This window comes from Pezoporus occidentalis, unplaced genomic scaffold, assembly GCF_034315485.1.
Source record: "Pezoporus occidentalis ecotype Australia unplaced genomic scaffold, CSIRO_AGI_Poc_V1 ctg52, whole genome shotgun sequence".
Lineage (NCBI taxonomy): Eukaryota > Metazoa > Chordata > Aves > Psittaciformes > Psittacidae > Pezoporus > Pezoporus occidentalis.
In genome coordinates, this window is record NW_026915858.1 from 3,070,431 (window position 1) to 3,091,593 (window position 21,163).

Genomic DNA, 21,163 nt, shown 5'->3' on the forward strand with positions numbered 1-21,163 from the left:
ATACCTCTGCCAACCGATCACCAAGAGCCTTTACCATTATGATGTTGTACTCATCATCCTGTTTCCTGAATTCACTGCATAACTCATCTACACCAAAGCAGGCCACAGCAAACAGGCCTAAGTAGTCACAAATGCCAGAATCCAGAGGTGCTATGAAGTCAGAGAGGCAGTAATATGGATCTGTGCAGGCAGAGTCCTTTTCAGCCTACAGTAACAAAAACCAATGCAATACATTAGAATATTTAAAAAATATTTTAAAAGTACTAGTGCATTATTAAAGACCAGTATTTTGAAGACTAAGGGCTTAAGATATTTCTGACAAACACCTAACAAGGCTTTGAGCCATGATGGCTTTCTTGCACATGAATTAGAAGAAAAACACCTCACTTAGTCTAAGTACATTTGGTTCACTGAAGAATAAAATGTCAGAGGAGGGATGCTGTGCTGAACACATTAACAGAGATATTTTGCTTATATTCACAGCTGATGAGATTTAACAGCTTATTCTGCAGGCAAATTATTACAAAATATGGGAGACTTACGCTAACTGCTGGGTAAGAGGAGGAATTTTCCATCTCTAGCACTCACAGATTCCCCATGTGCTAGCAAAAATGATGGTTGATAATTCACATCCCAAACTGCAAACTGCAGAATTCTTCTACAATTCTCATTTTAGAATGCCTGTGAGAGTTTATAAACACTCCTAGTTTCTTATGCTCAAGCTATGTGCTCAGTAAATCCAGACAAAAGGGCGCCCCAGGATGTAGCTTTACACTAGTCACATGCAAATGCAAACAAAATTGAACGCCAAGCAAAGTTCAAGTGGTTTTACTCAAATAGGAAACATCCTGCTCGCTGTATCCTTTTCCAAAATGGAAGAAAGGGAGTAGGAAGAGGGGAATGAATGCTGGCCATAGCACCTAACAGGAAGTTTTACAGTTGAGGATCATATCAATGTACTCATTGTAGGAACATGACTGATATTTAGGAAGTGGCATAGCTCTTGTAAACCTACCCAACTTACAGACAGATGAAGTTATTTCGCTGTTATCACTTAGCTGAAGATTCCACTCCAACTTGTCTTATTTATGACAGTATTTTAACAATACTTTTTACTCTTTCCCAACTATATGAAAACTGAGCAAAACACCTCCACTCCTTGAAAAAACTGAAGAAAAATGGTCAACTGACTCCCTAGTTTCTACAACCTACTAGGTTAGAGAATGTACCATAAAACTGAAGAAATAGCCTTTTTCCACAGGTGAAATCTATTACACTTTTAAGGTTCTTTTGTAAGATAGTACAGTTAGGGAAAATATCTCCAACTTTTACATTTACATCACATCCTTAATATTATCAGTATCAAGGAAAGAACTGTGTATTGAAAAGAACATTTTATATGTGAAACAGGAGGCAATTACTCTCTTCAGCTTTGCTCTGCTGAAGCCTCTGCTGAATTACTACATACACCAAAATGAAAGAGATGAGGCTAAAACACGTAGAGTCCAGAAGAATAGTACCCATAATAGCAGAGAGTTTCATGAACTTAACCTCTGAGAAAAGCCTGAATCTGAAAGTCTAATGAAAGTAATGGTATTACAATAGTAAAAACTGTTACAAGAACAACATAAAATGAGATCTCTCCTTGAGAGAACCCTGGGAAAAGTCCCAGAAAAGAACCTGTAATAAACTTGATTTATGGGGGACATCAAAATGTTTAACTAGGTGGTAAGGCTCTGGAACAGCCCTGCCTGAATGCTTGTGAGAAGAGTTTATATAAACATCTGCCATGGATTGTTATATGAGGTCCATCTCCATGTAACAGATAATCTGTTCCAGTTCCCTGGAACAGATAAACTTGAAGTCATGTGTTTCTTAGCACAGTTCTCCAGTATTCTCACAGCACCGCTCCCACAGAATACTGTACTCCAGAAATTTAGGTAGTTGTTAAATTTGTTTCTGCCATGCTTGATGTCTCTGAATATGTGAATTATCAAGAAGCCAAGTGAGAAGGCTAGGGAAGAAGAAGTGGCAGAGTAGCTTGAAAAGGTTCAATCTATCAAAATAAATGCAAATCTAGGTAAGTATGACTCCAGCATGAATACTTACAGAAATAACTCTTTCAATCAGAATTAGCAGCCAGCTAACCAGTTCTGAATTGCCTCTTCATATGGGGGATTTCATGTAAAAATTAAGACTATCAAAACCACTTCTCTCCATTGAGCTTTATTTTCCAGGTATTTGAATTGTAAGTGTTTTTAACCTTTACACACTCAAGGAGAATTTCTCATCTAAGGCAGAATCCAGTGATATTAGAAAATTGATGTTCATTAGATTCTAATTTAGCACACAGAGTCCATGTGATGAATTTATACAGCACAGTGCTTTAGGACACCTTAAAAATTAAAATGAAGCCAGAAAATGCATGTCATATCTGAAGATGTCAAATCTATAAGGCATTTTGTACAACTACTACAATTCCAAATATTACAGTTACTACAATACAAATACATGGGTCATCACTAACAAGATCTTGTTATTATTGAAAAAAAAGGCAAGACAGCATCTGCAGACAGATTACAACAATCATTTCTGCACAGATTTTTAATAGAGCATTTCAGTTACAGTCTTGCAATTCAGGAGAACTGGGGGAGGAAGTCACTTTATTTATTTAACATTCTGTCACGGTACCTGTTGCCTCAAGCCATAAAATTTTGCTATTGGTTCCAAAGATCCCACAGCCTCTTCTGCAGCATACAAATGAATATCATCTTGGACACTTCGAGCTGGCCAGAACCCAACCACACCTCTGGCTTGTAATCTCTTTTGATTAATCAACTTTTCCAGTAGATTTTGAGCATCATTATAAACTCTCTTTGCTTCTTCACCTATCAAACAAGAGAGATACCTTTAGAAAAGCTATGTTTTCACAACTAGCAAAATAGCTTTAAGAATTGCTGAAGATTGGTTCATTTTCCACATAATTCACTGATGACTGCAACAATATGTCAGCTCCAGTAGACAGAGACAGCACAGTGCGATTATGTCTATATAGCTGTAGCAACATATATCTTGGGAAAAAATTGCTTCAGCCAGCACCATTCTAGTATAGGCAGAGGATGCAGAATAAAATGTGCAACAGACGACATGTGCATGCACCTATATTACTACAGTCCAGCAGACCCGCAACACCGATTTCAGCATCGCCCTTGCATTTATGCGATTTATTTCAAGGCCTGCTGAATAGTTTCAAAAGGCGACAGAGCCCTCTTGCCATCCTCACCCACAACAGGGGCACAGATACATCAAAAGCTTTGTTGCCATTTCATTAAAATACCTCCCTGTGGTTTTGTGGGTGAATTCTAAATAAGATGATTGAGCATTTTTCTCCACTTATTTTTCTGCCTCACATGCCAATACTTGGGGTTCACTAAGTGTTGCTTTCAACAAACTATTTCAGCGACACTAGGTTTCCATGTATTTTCCCTATGTGTGTGTATTTCAAAACATTCAGAATACTAACGCAACATGGTAGGTCTGTTAGGATTATTTACGTGAAGCAAACACAATTTCAATACTCACCTACAGTTTTATCATTAAAGACTTTAGGGAAACCTCGGTTGGGATACTTTCCCCTAAGTTGCCAGACATCAAAGAAAGGCTTCCAGTCAATGTATTCTACCAGCCTCTTCAGGTCATAATCTTCAAAGACTTTTGTGCCAATGAATTTTGGTTTAACTGTAGGAATCAAAAGTACAATCTGACATGATGGAAATAATTTAACATTGCTCTTGTATGTGCAGCATAACTGATGCTCACCAGTCTCTACTACACCAAATGACCTCTTTCAAAATAATTGGCTTAGAACTCTCACTGTCATATAGTTCCCAAGTCCTACCTTACTCTACAGTTACAATAGGATTCAAAGCATAAAAGGCATATAAAGTTGAAAGAGAAAATTTAAGGCCTTTTGTTCTTTCATATAAATTAACACTTTTTAGGTGTTGGACTCCTGAGCTTATTTCATTGGCCAAAACATAAGAGCAAAAAAACCTACACAACTTATCAATATTGAACATATTCCACGGGCTTATACCTTTCATATTTACCAATCCTGCTTTCTCTACAAAGCCATATTACGTGCCATGGCACTGTAGAACAGTTCTGTAAATTAATATGCAATTTATAAGAACTTTTGCAACCACCATGCACTTGTTCAGATGCAGGCATACAAAGGAAAAAGTGAGACGGACCACTGTTACGATGCAGCCACAAGCTCTGCACTTGTTTTGTCTGAGATGTTGGGATACTTTATAACACAGCCTTTAAGATGAAAATTAGCATCTTGTTGAGTCTTGTAAATGAAATGACAGAATGCAATGAAGCGTTAATGTCACTGCAGGGTGCAACTTCTTGTGGAATGCTATTTCTTTATACTTCCAGTCTCTAATTTTAAAAAAATCAAAACAAACTGGTATAGAAACTGATGGGGGAAGGGTAGGCAAAAGTGTAATTAGAGGAATTTGATAGAAATGCCTATGTGAGTTCCCTGAATATGGTACAGAAAGCTTTGCAATAGAGAAAGACAGTCTGACGTTATTTTGCAAAGTAGGCATCAGATTTACTTTTTATTCTACAGTGTTATGGGTAACTCACTGTTTAAGGAATTTTTTTCCAATCTTTTTATTAACTATTCATTTATTTTTTAAACATATTGTGAAAAATAAAAAGCAGAAACAGGATGCTCAAATTAATGCAAAAAACAAAACCAAAACAAAACAAAAAAACCCTTCTGCTCAGACACGAATTTACTCAAGTTTTTTGTCTACTATACCCCGAAGTTTAATGAAGCATAATCTAATTAAAAATATATACTAAATAAATGCATAAAATAAAGGAAAGGCACAGAAATAACAAACAACATTTAAACTGACCTGGTTTATGGCCTGATAACCAGTCAACATGGAAACCTTTTCTTCTAGCTTGTTGTAAAGACAAATATCTTCTTTCCTATATGGACATAAAGGTTAGTTTCACAAAGCCAGCCATCTTTCAGACACATAAACTGTAACTGTTGATTTGGTGGTAGATTTTTACTCAAAACAGTCGTCAGGACAAAGCTGACAACTGACAATTTCAGTTCCAACACTGCCCAGTTCACAAGCGTAAGTAAGATTACATCACAACCACAGCATTATTTTTTCCTGCAGACTTCTAATGAAACTGGCCTACAAGATTTATAGTTCCCCTGAATTACACAAAAAGTTCCTTTATTATTTCAAATACATGAAAATACAGGTACAGCAAGATATTCTCCTACTGCCTGCAAAAAGCTTAGCCTTGCAGTGACACAACCACCACTGACTGCAGCATGCCTCTGGGCTAAACACTGGCTCTTCGGAAAAGCACAGGAGATTGACAGCAACTTCAGTAAGGTCCATGAATTCACAGCTGACTTCTGCGTAAAGGAGAGTGCTGCACTCACTGATTTCAGCTTAATGGACTGGCTCCCTGTGCAAAGACAGTCTTAGACTTGGTCAAGCCAATCATTCTCAGTAAGAGGCCTCACACTTCATAGAGCTGGATGACTTCCTCAACCAAGAAGAAAAGAAGAGTAATTGTGGTGGGTGACTCCCTTCTGAGGGGAACAGAAGGGCCCATTTGTCAACCAGATCCATCCCACAGGGAAGTCTGCTGCCTACCTGGGGCTCAGATTGGAGATGTTAAAAGGAAACTCTCTGATCTGGTGCAGCCCTTTGACTACTATCTGCTGCTGGTTTTTCAGGTTGGCAGTGATGAAATTATTACAAGGAGGGCAAGGGCAATGAAGAGAGACTTCAGGGCCCTGGGACAGCTGGTTAGAGGGTCTGGAGTGCAAGTGGTGTTTGCCTCCATACCTGTTACAAGCAAGGGTGAAGAGATAAATAGGAAGAGTCTGCAGATTAATGTATGGCTACCTGCTGGTGCCAAAGGCAGGGTTTTGGGTTTTTCAATCATGGGCTGCTGTATGAGACACCTGGTTTGCTGGTGGCAGGTGGGATACACCAGTCCCAGAGGGGGAAAAGGTTTTTGGGGCAGGAGTTAGCAGGGCTCATTGCCAGGGCTTTAAATTAGATATGAAGGCGGAAGGGGAGAGAATTGGGCCTGTTAGTGACAAGCCCAAGAGAAACATGCTAGGGCTTGAAGGATGGCGAACTAGGGAGGACTCTCAATCTATTGTTTCATTTGAGGGAAAGGATAGTTGTTTAGACCCTGTCCTGCAGGGGAGAAAGGGTACCTGGGCAAGAGTTAGCAGAGCTCACTCACAGAGCTCTAGGTTAGATTCAAAGTGCGAGGGGGCTGTAGCTGGGTTTGAACTAATGGGGCATTGTTCTAGTATGAATGAAGACCAGAAGGCCTCCCGCCTCCCAAGGGTGCCACTAGCGTGCTCTGCTCGCTCCCTGAAATGCCTGTACACCAATGCATGCAGCATGGGGAATAAACAGGAGGAGTTAGAAGTCTGTGTGCAGTCTAAAGGTTAGGATCTGGTGGCAATTACAGAGACATGGTGGGACAGCTCACATGACTGGAATGTGGTCATGGATGGCTATGTGCTTTTTAGGAAAGGTAGGTCAGCAAAGCGAGGTGGTGGAGTTGCTCTTTATGTGAGAGAGAGACTAGAATGTATTGAGTTCTGTCCAGGGGCAGATGAGCAAGTGGAAAGTCTGTGGGTGCGAATCAAGGGACAGGCTGGTACGGGTGGCACAGTTTTGGGGGTCTATTATAGACCTCCTGATCAGGACGAAGGAGTTGATGAGGCTTTCTACAGGCAACTGAAAGCAGCCTCACGACTACATGCCTTGGTCCTCATGGGGGATTTTAACTACCCTGATATTTGCTGTAAGACTTACACAGCCAATCATTCACAGTCTAGGAGGTTCCTCCAGTGCATTGATGATAACTTCTTAATGCAAATGGTGGACAAACCAACTAGGAGAGGAGCGCTGCTGGATCTGGTACTCACCAACAAGGAGGGTCTGGTTGAAGTGACGGTCAATGGCAGCCTGGGCTGCAGTGACCGTGAGATGGTGGAGTTTAGGATCCTGTGTGGGAGGAATAGAATACCTAGCAAGGCCACAATTCTGGATTTCCAAAGTGCCAACTTTGGCCTCTTCAATCAACTGCTAAGGGAAGTATCATGGGAAAGGGTACTAGGTGGTAAAGGGGCTCAAGATAGTTGGTCAGCATTCAAGGACCACTTCTTCCAAGCTCAGGATCAGAGTATCCCAATGGGCAGGAAGTCAAGTAGGGAAGCCAGGGGACCAGCATGGAACTGCTGGGCAAACTCATGTGGAAAAAGAGAATCTATGGATTATGGAAGGAGGGGCTGGCCACTTGGGAGGAATATAGGACAGTTGTTAGAGAATGTAGGGAGGCAATTAGGACAGCTAAGGCCTCCTTGGAACTTAATCTTTCAAGTCGGGTTAAGGACAATAGAAAGGGCTTCTTCAAATACATAGCTGATAAAACTAACACAAGAGGCAATACAGGCCCACTGCTGAACGAGGTGGGTGCCCTGGAGACAGAGAATATAAAGAAGGCAGAGGTGCTGAATGCCTTCTTTGCCTCTGTCTTTACTCCTGCAGACTCTCCCCGGGGGACCCAGATTCCTATAGCCCCAGAAGGAGTCAGGATAAAGGAGGAGTTTGCTTTGGTGGATGAGGATTGGGTTAGGGATTAGTTAAGCAATCTGGACATCTATAAATCGATGGGTCTGGATGGAATACACCCACGGGTGCTGAGGGAGCTGGTGGAGGCCACTGCTGGGCCACTCTCCATCATCTTTGGTAAGTCGTGGGAAACAGGAGAGGTGCCTGAGGATTGGAGGATGGCAAATGTCACGCCGGTCTGTAAGAAGGGCAAGAAGGAGGACCTGGGTAACAGCCTTACCTCCATCCCTGAAAGGTGATGGAACAACTTATTCTTGACACCATCTCTAGACATATCAAGGATGAGGGGGTCATTAAGAGCAGCCAACATGGCTTTACCAAGGGGAAGTCATGTTTGACCAACCTTATAGCCTTCTATGAGCAAGTAACTAGGTGGCTGGATGATGGTAGAGCGGTAGATGTGTTTTTTCTTGATTTTGGTAAGGCATTTGATACTGTCTCCCACAGCATCTTTATAGATAAGCTAAGGAAGTGTGGGCTTGATGATCAGGTAGTGAGGTGGATCAAGAACTGGTTGAAAGGAAGAAGGCAGAGAGTTGTGGTCAGTGGGGCAGAATCTAGCTGGAGGTCTGTGACTAGTGGAGTCCCTCAGGGGTCGGTGCTGGGACCAGTGCTGTTTAATGTTTTCATCAACGACCTGGATGAGGGAACTGAATGTACTCTCAGCAAGTTTGCTGATGATACTAAACTGGGAGGAGTGGCTGACACACCAGAGGGCTGTGTTGCCATTCAGTGAGACCTGGACAGGCTGGAGAGGTGGGTGGGGAGAAACTTGATGAAATTCAACAAGGGCAAGTGTAGAGTCTTGCATCTGGGGAAGAGCAACCCGATGTACCAGTACAGGTTGCTGGACAGTAGCGAAGGGGAAAGGGACCTGGGGGTCCTGGTGGATATGAGGATGACCATGAGCCAGCAATGTGCCCTTGTGGCCAAGAAGGCCAATGGCATCCTCGGGTGCATTAGAAAGGATGTGGTTAGTAGGTCAAGAGAGGTTCTCCTCCCCCTCTACTCTGCCTTGGTGAGGCCGCATCTGGAATATTGTGTCCAGTTCTGGGCCCCTCAGTTCAAGAAGGACAGGGAATTGCTTGAAAGAGTCCAGCACAGAGCCACAAAGATGATTAAAGGAGTGGAACATCTCTCTTATGAGGAGAGGCTGAGGGAGCTGGGTCTCTTTACTTGGAGAAGAGGAGACTGAGGGGTGACCTCATCAATGTTTACAAATATGTAAAGGGTGAGTGTCAGGATGATGGAGCTAGGTTTTTTTCAGTGATGTCCAGTGATAGGACAAGGGGCAATGGGTGTAAACTGGAGCATAGGAGGTTCCATGTGAACATCAGGAAAAATCTCTTTACTGTGAGAGTGACAGAGCACTAGAACAGGCTGCCCAGGAGGGTTGTGGAGTCTCCTACATTGGAGATATTCAAGGCCCGCCTGGACAAGTTCCTGTGTGATGTACTTTAGGTTACCCTGCTCTTGCAGGGCGGTTGGACTAGATATCTTTTGAGCTCCCTTCCAACCCTTGGGATTCTGTGATTCTGTGACTTTCATCTTGCTTCTGTGTTTATTCACAAAGTTGGCCTCAGAGAAGTCATATGGCTGGTTATTTTTTGCTATTGTTAATTTGCACAGTCCATCTCCGTATTTCATTATTTTCTTCTCCTCACTTTCCTAAAATGGCAGCCTCAGCTCTCTACTTTTGAGACTTCTCAGATCCTTCATCTAAAACAATACAAACACATCAGGAAAACATGGTGTTGTAAAATACCCAATCAAGTGTGGCTCAGTATCAGCAAAAGCAATCAGTGCCATTTTAATTATCCCAATGTAGCTCCCTGTTTCCAGCTACTGCTCCAAGAATACATTAGTCTCCTGTATGTTAGTTAAGTTGAACTGACTGCCAGCTCCAAGGACATGTGCTAGATACCACTGACTGCCCATTGAGGATCATCAAGTATGAGTTAGGCTCAGGCAGAATTTTCCCTTACAGGTTAGAAAAGTTGATTTCATAAGCACTTCTGGAAATTTTCCATCAATTCTACTGCATGTTTGAAGTTGCAATAAAATATACCTGAAAGGTTTCAAAAGGAGCTGAAACTGAGAGTTGGTAATGAGACAAGCAATTGACAGAAGAAAAGCTAAATCAATTACATTTGTACCTTGAGAGACTCATAGTGTTCTTGTCTAATTTCTTCATATTCCTCTAGTATTTCTTCAAAGAAATCATCCTTTACACTTTCATCTAAGAGCTGGGAGCACTGAAATATGGAAAGAGAAAGCATTAAGTACATACTGCAACGTATTATAGTAAGAACAAAGTAGGAACTTCAGGCTAAACCATCTGTCTTTCAGACTCACTTCCAATTACACTTCACAACACTAAACTAAGCCTTACCACTAATCTGCAAACCAGATTGGAAACATATTTAGAACTTGATTATTACTCAGAGCACTGCCCTACACTCAGGTGATATTAGCAGAGCCAAGTTGGGCTCTGGAAAAACCCGAGAGGAGAATGGGTAATTGTAGAAGCAACACAGTTTGGCCTGCATCTTTCCAGCAAGTACTTGTGACCTAAGACTACCTATTTGTCTGATAAAGTGATCATCTATCCCAGAAAAGTCCAGCTATACGTTTCATAGTACTAATGTTGCTGTACTACTAACTTCAGAAAAATATTCAAAATAGAAAGAACAGCAGTTCACATCTAACCCCACTGCTCTTCACTGTAAGACATCTCAAAACTACAATCAAGGACTCAAAGGGAATCACGCCACCCTTGCTAGAAAAATGGTAGCAAGGCAGCAAATTTAAACAAAAGTATCCAGTGACAATAACTGACAAAAGTCACAGGAGATAACCATGTGGCAACAAAAAGTAACTGAACCAACTAGTTTAGAGACTGGTCTCTTATCATGCCCCTTCAATTTTCTGCCGTAACATTAAACCTTAGAGTTAAGGATGAGAGGTACAACAGAAAAACAGGGCATACGATTTTGCATGGAAGAAAAACTATAATTTAGAACTTACAACCACAACACTCTTGGATGCATCCAGGACATGAATTACAGGTGCGCTGTATCGTGGGGCAATTTTAACAGCTGTGTGTGTTCTTCAAAGGAAAAATAGAAAGAGTGAGCATTTCACAACAAACAAACAAACAAAAAACCCCAAATAAAACAAAAAGCAGACAATCCCCAGCAAAATAAATCCCGACTTAATGCACAGACCAGAATTTTAATAAAAGAAAGCAATTCATCCATCTGCTACTGTCCTGGGTTCAGCTGTAACAGTTATTTTACTGCTTCCTAGTAGCTGGTGCAGTGCTGCATTTTGGCTTTAGTCTGAGAACAATGCTGAAAACACACCAGTGTTTTAATTGTTGCTAAGTAGTGCTTACTCTGATTGCACAATGAGCTCCAACAGGAAATCCCAGTCACCCAGGAATCCTAGAAGTCATCATGGACTGGGCAGAGGGCAAAGATTTTGAAATGTCACCAGAGAATGAGGTGATGCGTGCTGAAACCAGGACAGTTACGCATGAATTATTAAACACAGATTTTAATAGCAGGTGCATAAATACTTCCCTTCAAAGAGTATGAGAATGCTTTATAAATAATGTGCCCACTCACATCCCCTCACTGTCTTATCAGCTGACTGAAAATCAGCAGCTCATTAGTCTGAGTCTCAGAATTTCAGTGATGATTGTTCCAAACTAAGCTTACCAAGTAATTTTTTATTTTTTTATTTTTGTCATCTTACGTTTCTCCCTCCCACATGCTAGTTTCTGGGTCTCTGGATTAGCATTAACATATTTCAGTGATGATTACTGCATTTTTACAATGCTCTACTTCAAAACTTGAGGCACAAGCCCTTTACTCAGCTAAAGAAGGAATTTGGCCAGTGGTCAAACAAATATTGCAAACTTGTACCTGCTTGGTCAGTCAAGTCATTCACAAACTCCCAATTCAGGCAATTATTTAGCATTTACTCATATTCCAGTCCTTATTCAAATATTTCAGCATATAATAAAGAATCACTTCTATATTATAGTACTTTGCTTATCAAATTGAAGTTTGGAGTCCTAAACCGAGGCCTCAGCTATCATGTGAACTGCAGCTGAATGACTACCCACATTCCTCAAACTCCTAGCAAACTGTGCAAGCAAGTGCAGGAACAAAGACCACACAGGCCAAAGTACAGTTTGCTTTCTTGCATGTTAAGGTTAAACACTGTTTTTTAAACAAATTTAAATCAGAGCCCAGGAAGCAATCTTCCACAGCAAATATCTCCTTTTTCTTCAGGTTCTGTCAAATATTTCAAGCACCTAGACATGGAGGTTACTGATGACTGTGCAACACAACTCTTCAACCAACTATCCAGGATCTTCTTACTTCGCTTCTAGACAATGCACTTTAAATATCAGCAGCTCTATTTTTTAGAAGAAGGTATTGTATCTTCTACTTTGATAGGAACATACAAAGGAAATAAACAGGTTCTACAATGGCACTGTATCAACTTGTACATACTAATATCTTGCTATTTTTAAAAAATAAACATTACAACAAAACAGTCACAATTATTTCTCACCATCTGAATTTAGCAAAGCAGTACAGTAAGAATGCAATCATCATCATTATTTTAAGTCATGAAGAAACTCCATTGTAGATTCTGTAGACAAAAATCACAGAATCACAGAATCATAGAATAGCTAGGGTTGGAAAGGAACTTAAGATCATCTAGTTCCAACCCCCTTGCCATGGGCAGGGACATCTCACACTAAACCATGTCACCCAAGGCTCTGTCCAACCCCGCCTTGAACACCACCAGGGATGGAGCATTCACAACTTCCCTGGGCAACCCATTCCAGTGCCTCACCACCCTCACAGTAAAGAACTTCTTCCTTAGAGCCAATCTAAACTTCTCCTGGTTAAGTTTTAACCCATTACCCCTTGTCCTATCACTACAGTCCCTAATGAAGAGTCCCTCCCCAGCATTCTTACAGGCCCTCTTCAGATACAGGAAGGCTGCTATGAGGTCTCCACACAGCCTTCTCTTCTCCAGGATGAACAGCCCCAACTTTCTCAGCCTGTCTTCATACAGGAGGTGCTCCAGTCCCCTGATCATCCTCGTGGCCCCTCTCTGGACTTGTTCCAACAGTTCCATGTCCTTTTTATGTTGAGAACACCAGAACTGCACACACTATTCCAAGTGAGGTCTCACAAGAGCAGAGTAGAGGGGCAGGATCACCTCCTTCGACCTGCTGGTCATGCTCCTTTTGATGCAGCCCAGGATACAGTTGGCTTTCTGGGCTGCAAGCGCACACTGAAGCTGGCTCATGTTCATTTTCTCATCAACCAACACCCCCAAGTCCTTCTCCGCAGGACTGCTCTGAATCTCTTCTCTGCCCAACCTGTAGCTGTGCCTGGGATTGCTCCGTAGGAGCTTGCACTTGGCATGGTTAAACTTCATGAGGTTGGCATCAGCCCATCTCACAAGCGTGTCAAGGTCCCTCTGGATGGCATTCCTTCCCTCCAGCCTATCAACCGAACCACATATCTTGGTGTCATCGGCAAACTTGCTGAGGGCGCACTCAATCCCACTGTCCATGTCAGCGACAAAGATGTTGAACAAGGCCGGTCCCAACACTGATCCCTGAGGGACACCACTCGTTACTGGTCTCCAGCTGGACATTGAGCCATTGACCACAACTCCGCATGCAGCCATCCAGCTAGGTCTTTATCCACCGAGTGGTCCATCCATCAAATTGATGTCTCTCCAATTTATAGACAAGGATGTCCTGCGGGACAGCGTCAAATGCTTTGCACAAGTCCAGCCTCCCTCTCTTTCGCAATCAGCCTCCTCTCTTTTAAACTAATCTCACTTTTGACGCTTTCAAGTACTTATAGTCTCCTTATTCCAAGTAACAATGTCTACATTATTACAGAGAAAAAGTGCACATGGTTCGCTATCAACCTCTGACATGTACACAACCTTTGAGAATACACACAGAACGTTAAACTTGAGACTCTGGAAGTAAAACTAGACATATATTACTAATCCAGTCTTCAACAAGAATACCTTTACTTGACATGTATTTTATAGAAATTGTATGTGTCTAGGCATATACATAGGTATACATTTATATACAGTTCACATGAATAAATTATTTACATATACAAAATTATATATTCTTCAGTAGTTTCCATACTCAAGAATAAAACTGGGGCTGACTTGCTGAGGGCTACATTCATCTCATTCATCCATATGAATGAATTCTGCAGATTTGTTTGACGCTGGTTATTTAACATGAATTACTAGGCCATTAATGCCCTGTGAATAAAGACTAAAAAGGTCTGAAAAAAGGGCTCTCCTAAGACCTCCACTGAAAATAAAGCCCTCCCCCCCCCTTCTCTCTCTTTTTTCGTTTTTAAAGTATTAAAGCCATAGGAAAAGCAACTCATACAGAAAAGAGAAAAAAAAAAAAGGATAAAATTAACCTTGCATTATAACTACAGGACCACTAAAGACAGGTAGTGATCGTACTCTTCACTGTTTATCAAATTATGGGATGATTTGCCAAGGCAAAAAATACAGAATACAATCATTCTGCTACAGCATGTGTGGCTCTGATAAAGAAAGCAACAATGCTAACAGCTTCTAGTTATGCAAGAAAGGACCTCTGCAGCCTTCTGAGCTGTCACCTATTCAACCATACTGTACATAAACCAGCTAGCAAAGGGTGACCCAAGGGCATTACATGTTCCCAAAACACATTTGTGATAATGCTAGTAACTAGGTGTCAGTGAGCTGTCAACACTGGTCTTCAGGACATCATAGCAGCTGTATTACTTCATTTGCACAGATCTGAGACAACAAGATCTCAACAGAAAAGCTCAGACTATCGAAAGCAACATGGTAACTACTTCAAGGCAAGCAGACAGAATTTATCCCCTACCAGCTTGCCCAAACAGGACTGGGGCCCAGCCCAGCCAGCACAGCACCGAACAGTATTCCAGGAAAAAAACATTAACTTAAAGGTAATAGCTCCCCGATGGCAGCATGACCATTTCTAGTCTCAAACACTGCATTCTCACAATGCTTTGGTGAATCAAAACAGACCATCCAGCCCCTTAAAAGAACAGAACTGTACTCAAATGCGTACGTGTGTGAACTTTTAGGAGGAAATACAGTACTTCCACATACATGAAACATTTTGGTTTTGCAAGTATTGTGTATTTTGCGTGTGAATATTGTATCTATCAATTGTTGTGTCTCAGTTACGTTTTACCTCTATATTCTAGGACTTCTGGTAGAAGAAATAACATTCACTCTTAAATAAATACATTCACTCTTAAACAAATACATACTGGTATGTATGCTGGGGTAAAATGAAGGAAGGAGAGAGAGAAATAGCTATAAACTTGCTTTTTACAAAGTTAATACTATTTTCATACACATTCCCCATCTTCCCAACTCAGGTATCTTACTTAGAAGTAGTTGCTCCTCCAATCAGCAAAGGAATCTTTATTGCCAATCTCTCCATTTCCTTGGCGACAAAAATCATTTCATCCAAAGAAGGGGTGATGAGACCAGACAGGCCAATTATATCTATTGCAAATTTACAAACAAATATACACAAAAGGATTAGTAAATACACTCTAGAAAGACACAAGATTTATTACAGAAAGGTTTCTTTCATACATCAAATAGTTTCGTGTGTCAGATAGAAAATTGTGAGATAAAAAGCAGGGTGGTTGATAGCTATAAGTGGGGTTTGACCTAATTAGAAAGTGAAAGCTTTCCAAGAATGAAAGTGATTTCAAATCCCTGGTTTACAATATTTCTTAGTTTTCACAGCTGCTGAACACCTCTAGTTTCAGCCATAAATACACAGTACTTCTGATCAGCAAGCATCAAACCTCAGAAGTTAGGCACTGAAGAGGGAAAAAAGACAAAATAATTATAAGCTCTGCTCTTGGAAACAGCAAACGCTTTTAAACTTCACTAGAATATTCAACACAATCAATCTCTCCCAAGATGCATTAGACTGTTTCAAACCAACTGTAACTTGTTTCAGGAAGTTCATTATTTATTAGAACAATTTAGTCCTGATTTCACACTTGCTGATCTGGCAGGCTGAATGCCAAGTTCTTTTGCCAGTTTAAGGCCCAACACAAGGTTATTTAATCTTTCCAAGTCTCCGTAACCAAACGAATATTAAAACATCTCTCTTGGAGTTTTCCTTTTGATACAGGTTTTTAGTTCCTGAAGCTAAGTTACACAGAAGTGTCAAATACTAAATAATTATTATATTTTTAATGCAACAGTTCTGATCATCTGAAGATAGTCTGATTAAATCATAGACAGAATAGGAATGCAATGAGTAACGATATAAAAACTGCAAGTGGATTTAAAAAAATCAAACTGTTCAGGAGTACTACTGAAATCTCTCTGTACCTGCTTTGTTCTCAACGGCAGCTCTCAGTATCTTATCACATGGAGTCATGACTCCTAAATCAATAACTCTGTGAAAAGAAGTGAGATGACAAGATTCTTTAAAAAAACAGGTCATATTTCTGCTAAAGGACAAATACATTGGCCTTACTGTAAATGACTGGCTTAAAATGCAAGTTAGGATTGAGATTTTTGGGGTTTTGTTTCTCTTAAGACTTCTGCAGGGAATTTTAACATAAGAAATACCTCTGAGTCTTGCACAGTTTTCAACACATCAGAGTTCCAGATGATGCAGTAGATAAGAAAATACAAGCGTAAGAGGGTCTGGTTTTGTTTTTTTGGTTTTTTTTTTAGAAAAAAAAAAGCAACCAAAAGAAAGCAAACCAAAACTATTTTCTTTGTGGTTGTACTGAGCGTGGCTGCAATGGAGTTAATTTTCTCATGCAGCTGGTATCGCGCTGTATTTTAGATCTGTGACCAAAACAATGCTGATAACACACTCACGTCTTACCTATCAATTTGTCCCACATCAAGGCCTCTGTTTCTCATTCTAACCCTTCAGAGGATAGATTGGAGGGTGCACAACCTTGAGAAAGGCTGGGAGCACACACAACCAGACAGATGACTCAAACTAACCAAATAATTATTCCACGGCATAGGATGTCATGCTCAGCAATAAAAGGGGAGAAGAAGGAATTTAGCAGGGGTTAACCATCTTTTGCTCAGGAGCTGGCTAGGCATCAGTCTACCCATTGGAGCTAACAGCTGACTGTCTCTGCATCACTTGTTTTTTCCTTCTCTCTTCTTCCACTTCTCCTCCACTTCTTAAACATGTTTTATCTCCACCATCATTTTTTCTTGGTTTTATTATTCATGTCCTCTTTCCCCATCCCACTGAGTCTGGCTGTGTGGAAGTGAGCGAATGGCTGTGTGATGCTTAACTGCCTGTCCGGGTTAACCAACAGCAGCAGCATTTCTGAGGTTATCTGGACAACATGATCAGGTTTTGTGGACATCACATGTTACGTCAGAAACATAAAATAATTCACATCAAGGGCTTTTTTGTCTTATTAAAGCATACATTTTATGAAATGAGGCTTTTTATTCCTATTAACCCTAGCAATTCCCAAGACTTTTATTTCTTTCAAGTAAGCCACCCCAGCCTCCTAGCTTCACTCAGCCTCGCTCGTACTCAGACTGACAGAAAACACTATGGCTTCAGTTCAGTAAGTTCCAATAAAGCTCAAGACAGCCTGAAACCAGTCAACAGATTTTTCAAGAGATAATGAAACAAAACATGCTGCATATACACAGCACTGCTACTGGCTTCAACCCCTTATGTTTTAAAATAAGAGATCATTTTGGCTCTCTTTTTAGAGCAAATTACAGCCCCAAGTAAAATCAAGAAAAAAACAAATGGAAGGAATGAAGAGTAAGACAGAGTTCCACAGCAGATTCAGCTTTGCACAGCATTTGACAGACGCTTGGCAAAGGGCTCTGATAGAAACGTGACCATTTGTTCCAACACCGCTGCCAACCCCCCTGCACATACACAGGGCTTGAAAGAGCTGACATATACTGAAGTTCCATATTTTGAAGCTCAAACAAGAGGAGAATCTTATCTCTTATTTAACAAAACATACCCCAAAATGCTTTTAAAACCCCACAGTTAGCAAACAGCTTGAAAAAGACACTAAAAGGTTGATCTGAATCTCACAAACACACAGCCCACACATAGTCTTGCCTGCTGCAATTGTCATACTTGATTTCTTCAGATGTTATGTGCTCAAGACATTATACCCAACTAACATAAAACAAAACCAAAAATTGATGCTCTCATCTAAGTTTCAGGTGATGTTAAACTGTATTCACCTCAGAGGCCAATTTATAAGGAAATAAGAAGTACTAAAGGAGGAAGCTGAACTCCCTCTCGCCTCCCCGTTAGTATTACCTGATACAATCTATGGTCCCAACCACAACTTGAGGAACAGAGGTTAGTTCCCAAGAAACGCCCACTTCTGTTACCACCACAGTTGCAGCTAGCCATTAATTAGCATTAATTAATTAATTACATTAATCAGCCAGTTGGCTTCCCAGCTACCTAATGTTAGCCTGCTTACCTGAAGTTGTTGCAGCCCAGAACGACTCCCACAATGTTCTTGCCAATATCATGTACATCTCCTTTCACAGTTGCTAGCACTATTGTACCATGGTAAGGATCCTGAAGTTCAAATAACAGACGAGTTAAATTACTCAGAAGACTCAGTATGTTTGCACAGATCCTTCAACAGTGCAACGTTACTCCATGACTGAGATTACTATCATAGTACAACAAATTGCAAAGCACAACAGAGGTAACACATTCAATAAAAAAAAAAAAAAAAACTGTTTAAAAGATTGAGGTACTAAAACTCACACAAGAATTATTCTTGAAAATTGCATGCATGTTATTCAAAAAGCTGTGTTTTAAAAAAAAAAAAACAACCAACAAACAAAACCCAAAACAAACAGCAGCTAAAAAAAATCAGATCTGAATAGCATTTGTTCAGTCCAGTAACTGAACTCCTAACATTCCTCTGCTCCGAATAGAAACCTCACCAATAAAGAGTTTAAATAGATTAGATATTCAGAACAAAAGGGTATGAACACTCATAATTACGTTCCTGTTTGCGCATCAAGAACAATCTTTCAATGCAATGCTGAGGAGAGTAAGAGGAATTAGCAAAAGCAGAACAGACTAATTTTTTACGCAACACTAATAGCAAGGGAGACATTTCAGTGTAGCGATCAGGCTACTTCATATTACCCAAGCTGAACAAACAGGCTAGAGAAAGGATCTCATTGAAGAAGGGAAGCTGTACTGTCATCAACTGGTCCCTACGCTAGATGAGATTCAGCCCTGACCAAAGGGGCCTACCAGCAGGGCAACAGTGCAGTTTCCTACAGCAATTCTCCACCAGGGCACAGCCCTTAGTAATACACTTTTTAGTTGTATAATCAGTGTTGTCATTTGGAGCAGCTCCAGGCTATCACAGTGCAGGAGCTGGATCAAGATGCCAGTAACAGACGACTTGAATTGCACAGAATTTAAATAAAGTAGAAATCTGAGCATATTCTATGTAAAACGACAGAACAGTTTTCCAGCCAGCATCTCATCTCCTTTGCAGATGGCAGAACTGGAAGAATAGATCCGTCTATGAAGCATGTTTTATTTCTGGACAGTACAAGTAGCTCTCTACTTCATGAGTTTGCATTGTCTTCTGTGGTTGCAATTTTGTGGGAGAAAGCAACTTTATATATTATCAAGAGTGATAATAACATTTCCTAATACATTTGTTGAATGAAATCCCTGGATCCCAACCAATTCTGTTGTTTACAAAAATTTATTATCTCCCCAGTGCTCCTGTTGTACAGAAGACTGTGGAATAGAGAAGGCAAAATGGAGGTCTGCAAGTCAGCCATCTCAGTACATCAGTAAAAACAAATCTGAAGCTGAAAATATACTGCTGGAATGTTAGGGAAAACTGAGGAAAGAGCTTAATTGAGGACTGGGGGAAGAACAAGAAGTGCTGCCCACATGTATCATACCCAATAACTGCTGATGATTGACACTAATGATTGATGTCAAAGAAAAAAAATGATTTCCACATGGAAGAAGGAAAATCTATGCTGGGCAGCAAACAACTTGGGCCAGAGAACATGCCATTTTAAATAAACCCTATTTAGAGTACACTGTGATTTCAACTGTCTCAGGGAAGGAGGTCCTCAAGTTCTGGGCATACATCCAAAGGGCTTCTTTTTTTTATTCTTGATAAGAGATCCACAGACACAGCTTCTTCAAATGTAACTCTCAATGCTTTGCATTTCCTGGCAGTCTGTGAGTAAAACTCTCCTGGAGGTTACAAGAGCCTGGGTAGCACCAGACAGACCAGCTACCAGAAACTACAAATCATTTTCCTTCAAGTCAGCATCTAATTTTGGGGACAGATGCAGCTGGTTTTAACCCTGTCACCAATTCTCTACACAGTGACTCTTCCTTTATTTTTTTCTTTTTTAAGAGGAAGGCAATACATCTGTTGCCCAGCAGAAGGTAGAGAAAGCAGGAGGATGGAAGCCTTAGTTTTTCCTTCCTGCTCTCCTCAGCCACACAGAGTATCTCCTAATCTCTTCAGAGTGCTACCTGTATTTTTAAGAACCTCTCAAATTCCACTTCACTTCTCTTTAGCCAGAGAATTAAGTGCCAAAAAGTTCACAGTAGATCCTAATCCAAAGCTCATGGAAGCAATGGAGTAATGATTTTCACTGACTTCAAACAGCATCAGAACAAACCAGAAGGTGCCAGATATCTGCATTGTCATCTGAATTAAAATAAAAAAGAACAGGATGAGCAGGAGAGAGATGACACATTGAAAGGTGACTCATGACAGCCAGAGAACAGACCCGCTAGAGATACTGGAAAGAAGACATCTTCTTTATATCCAGAAAGAGCATGGGAAAAGAGACTAGGCATTCTCCTTCTTCCGTTAAGATTAGTCAAGTCTGATTATCAGGTCATTTTTCTTTCTAAATTATTTCCTGTATTTATTCCACTTATGCTGGACAATCACATAGCAGATCCACAGTAAATGGAAAGATGCAGTGTAAGAAGATTTCAAGGGAAGACTTAGGAACCATTCAAAAATCTACACAACAGAAACCAAAGAAAATGCATAAATATCAGTTTAGAGAAAATCTATTATTCTTCCTCTTTTTTGTGTTTCTTAAAATACACACACAGTCTCTGAGAACCCATGAAGGTAAGGTTCTACAGGACTAACGAAAAGTGAATATACATGAAACTTAAATTTAATAGTCAGATAATGACAAGAGAAGAAATATATTTCAACAACCAAAACTTTTTGGGGCTTATTTGTATTTTATATTTAGAACTTAAATTTATATTTAGAGTTAGAATATGATATTCTATTCTAAATATAGTAGAAAGCAGCAGACATGAGGAT

General features: G+C 40.4%; 1 protein-coding gene across 7 annotated transcripts in view; it reads right to left on the reverse strand.

The window, feature by feature from the left end:
- MTR (5-methyltetrahydrofolate-homocysteine methyltransferase) overlaps positions 1–21,163 on the reverse strand; it is a 58,828-nt gene that overhangs the window by 3,887 nt on the left and 33,778 nt on the right. For 4 of the 7 annotated variants that reach the window (XM_062637385.1, XM_062637389.1, XM_062637386.1 and 1 more), the window contains 9 exons: positions 18,284–18,384; positions 16,167–16,234; positions 15,197–15,317; positions 10,737–10,818; positions 9,866–9,964; positions 4,935–5,010; positions 3,583–3,738; positions 2,692–2,888; positions 5–205 (listed from right to left, as the gene is read on the reverse strand). In XM_062637385.1, coding sequence (XP_062493369.1) covers positions 5–205; positions 2,692–2,888; positions 3,583–3,738; positions 4,935–5,010; positions 9,866–9,964; positions 10,737–10,818; positions 15,197–15,317; positions 16,167–16,234; positions 18,284–18,384 — 1,101 coding nt within the window. Of the gene's footprint in view, positions 1–4; positions 206–2,691; positions 2,889–3,582; positions 3,739–4,934; positions 5,011–9,865; positions 9,965–10,736; positions 10,819–15,196; positions 15,318–16,166; positions 16,235–18,283; positions 18,385–21,163 lie in introns of those variants that run through there. The other 3 variants (XR_009968239.1, XR_009968242.1, XR_009968241.1) reach the window with 3 other exon arrangements.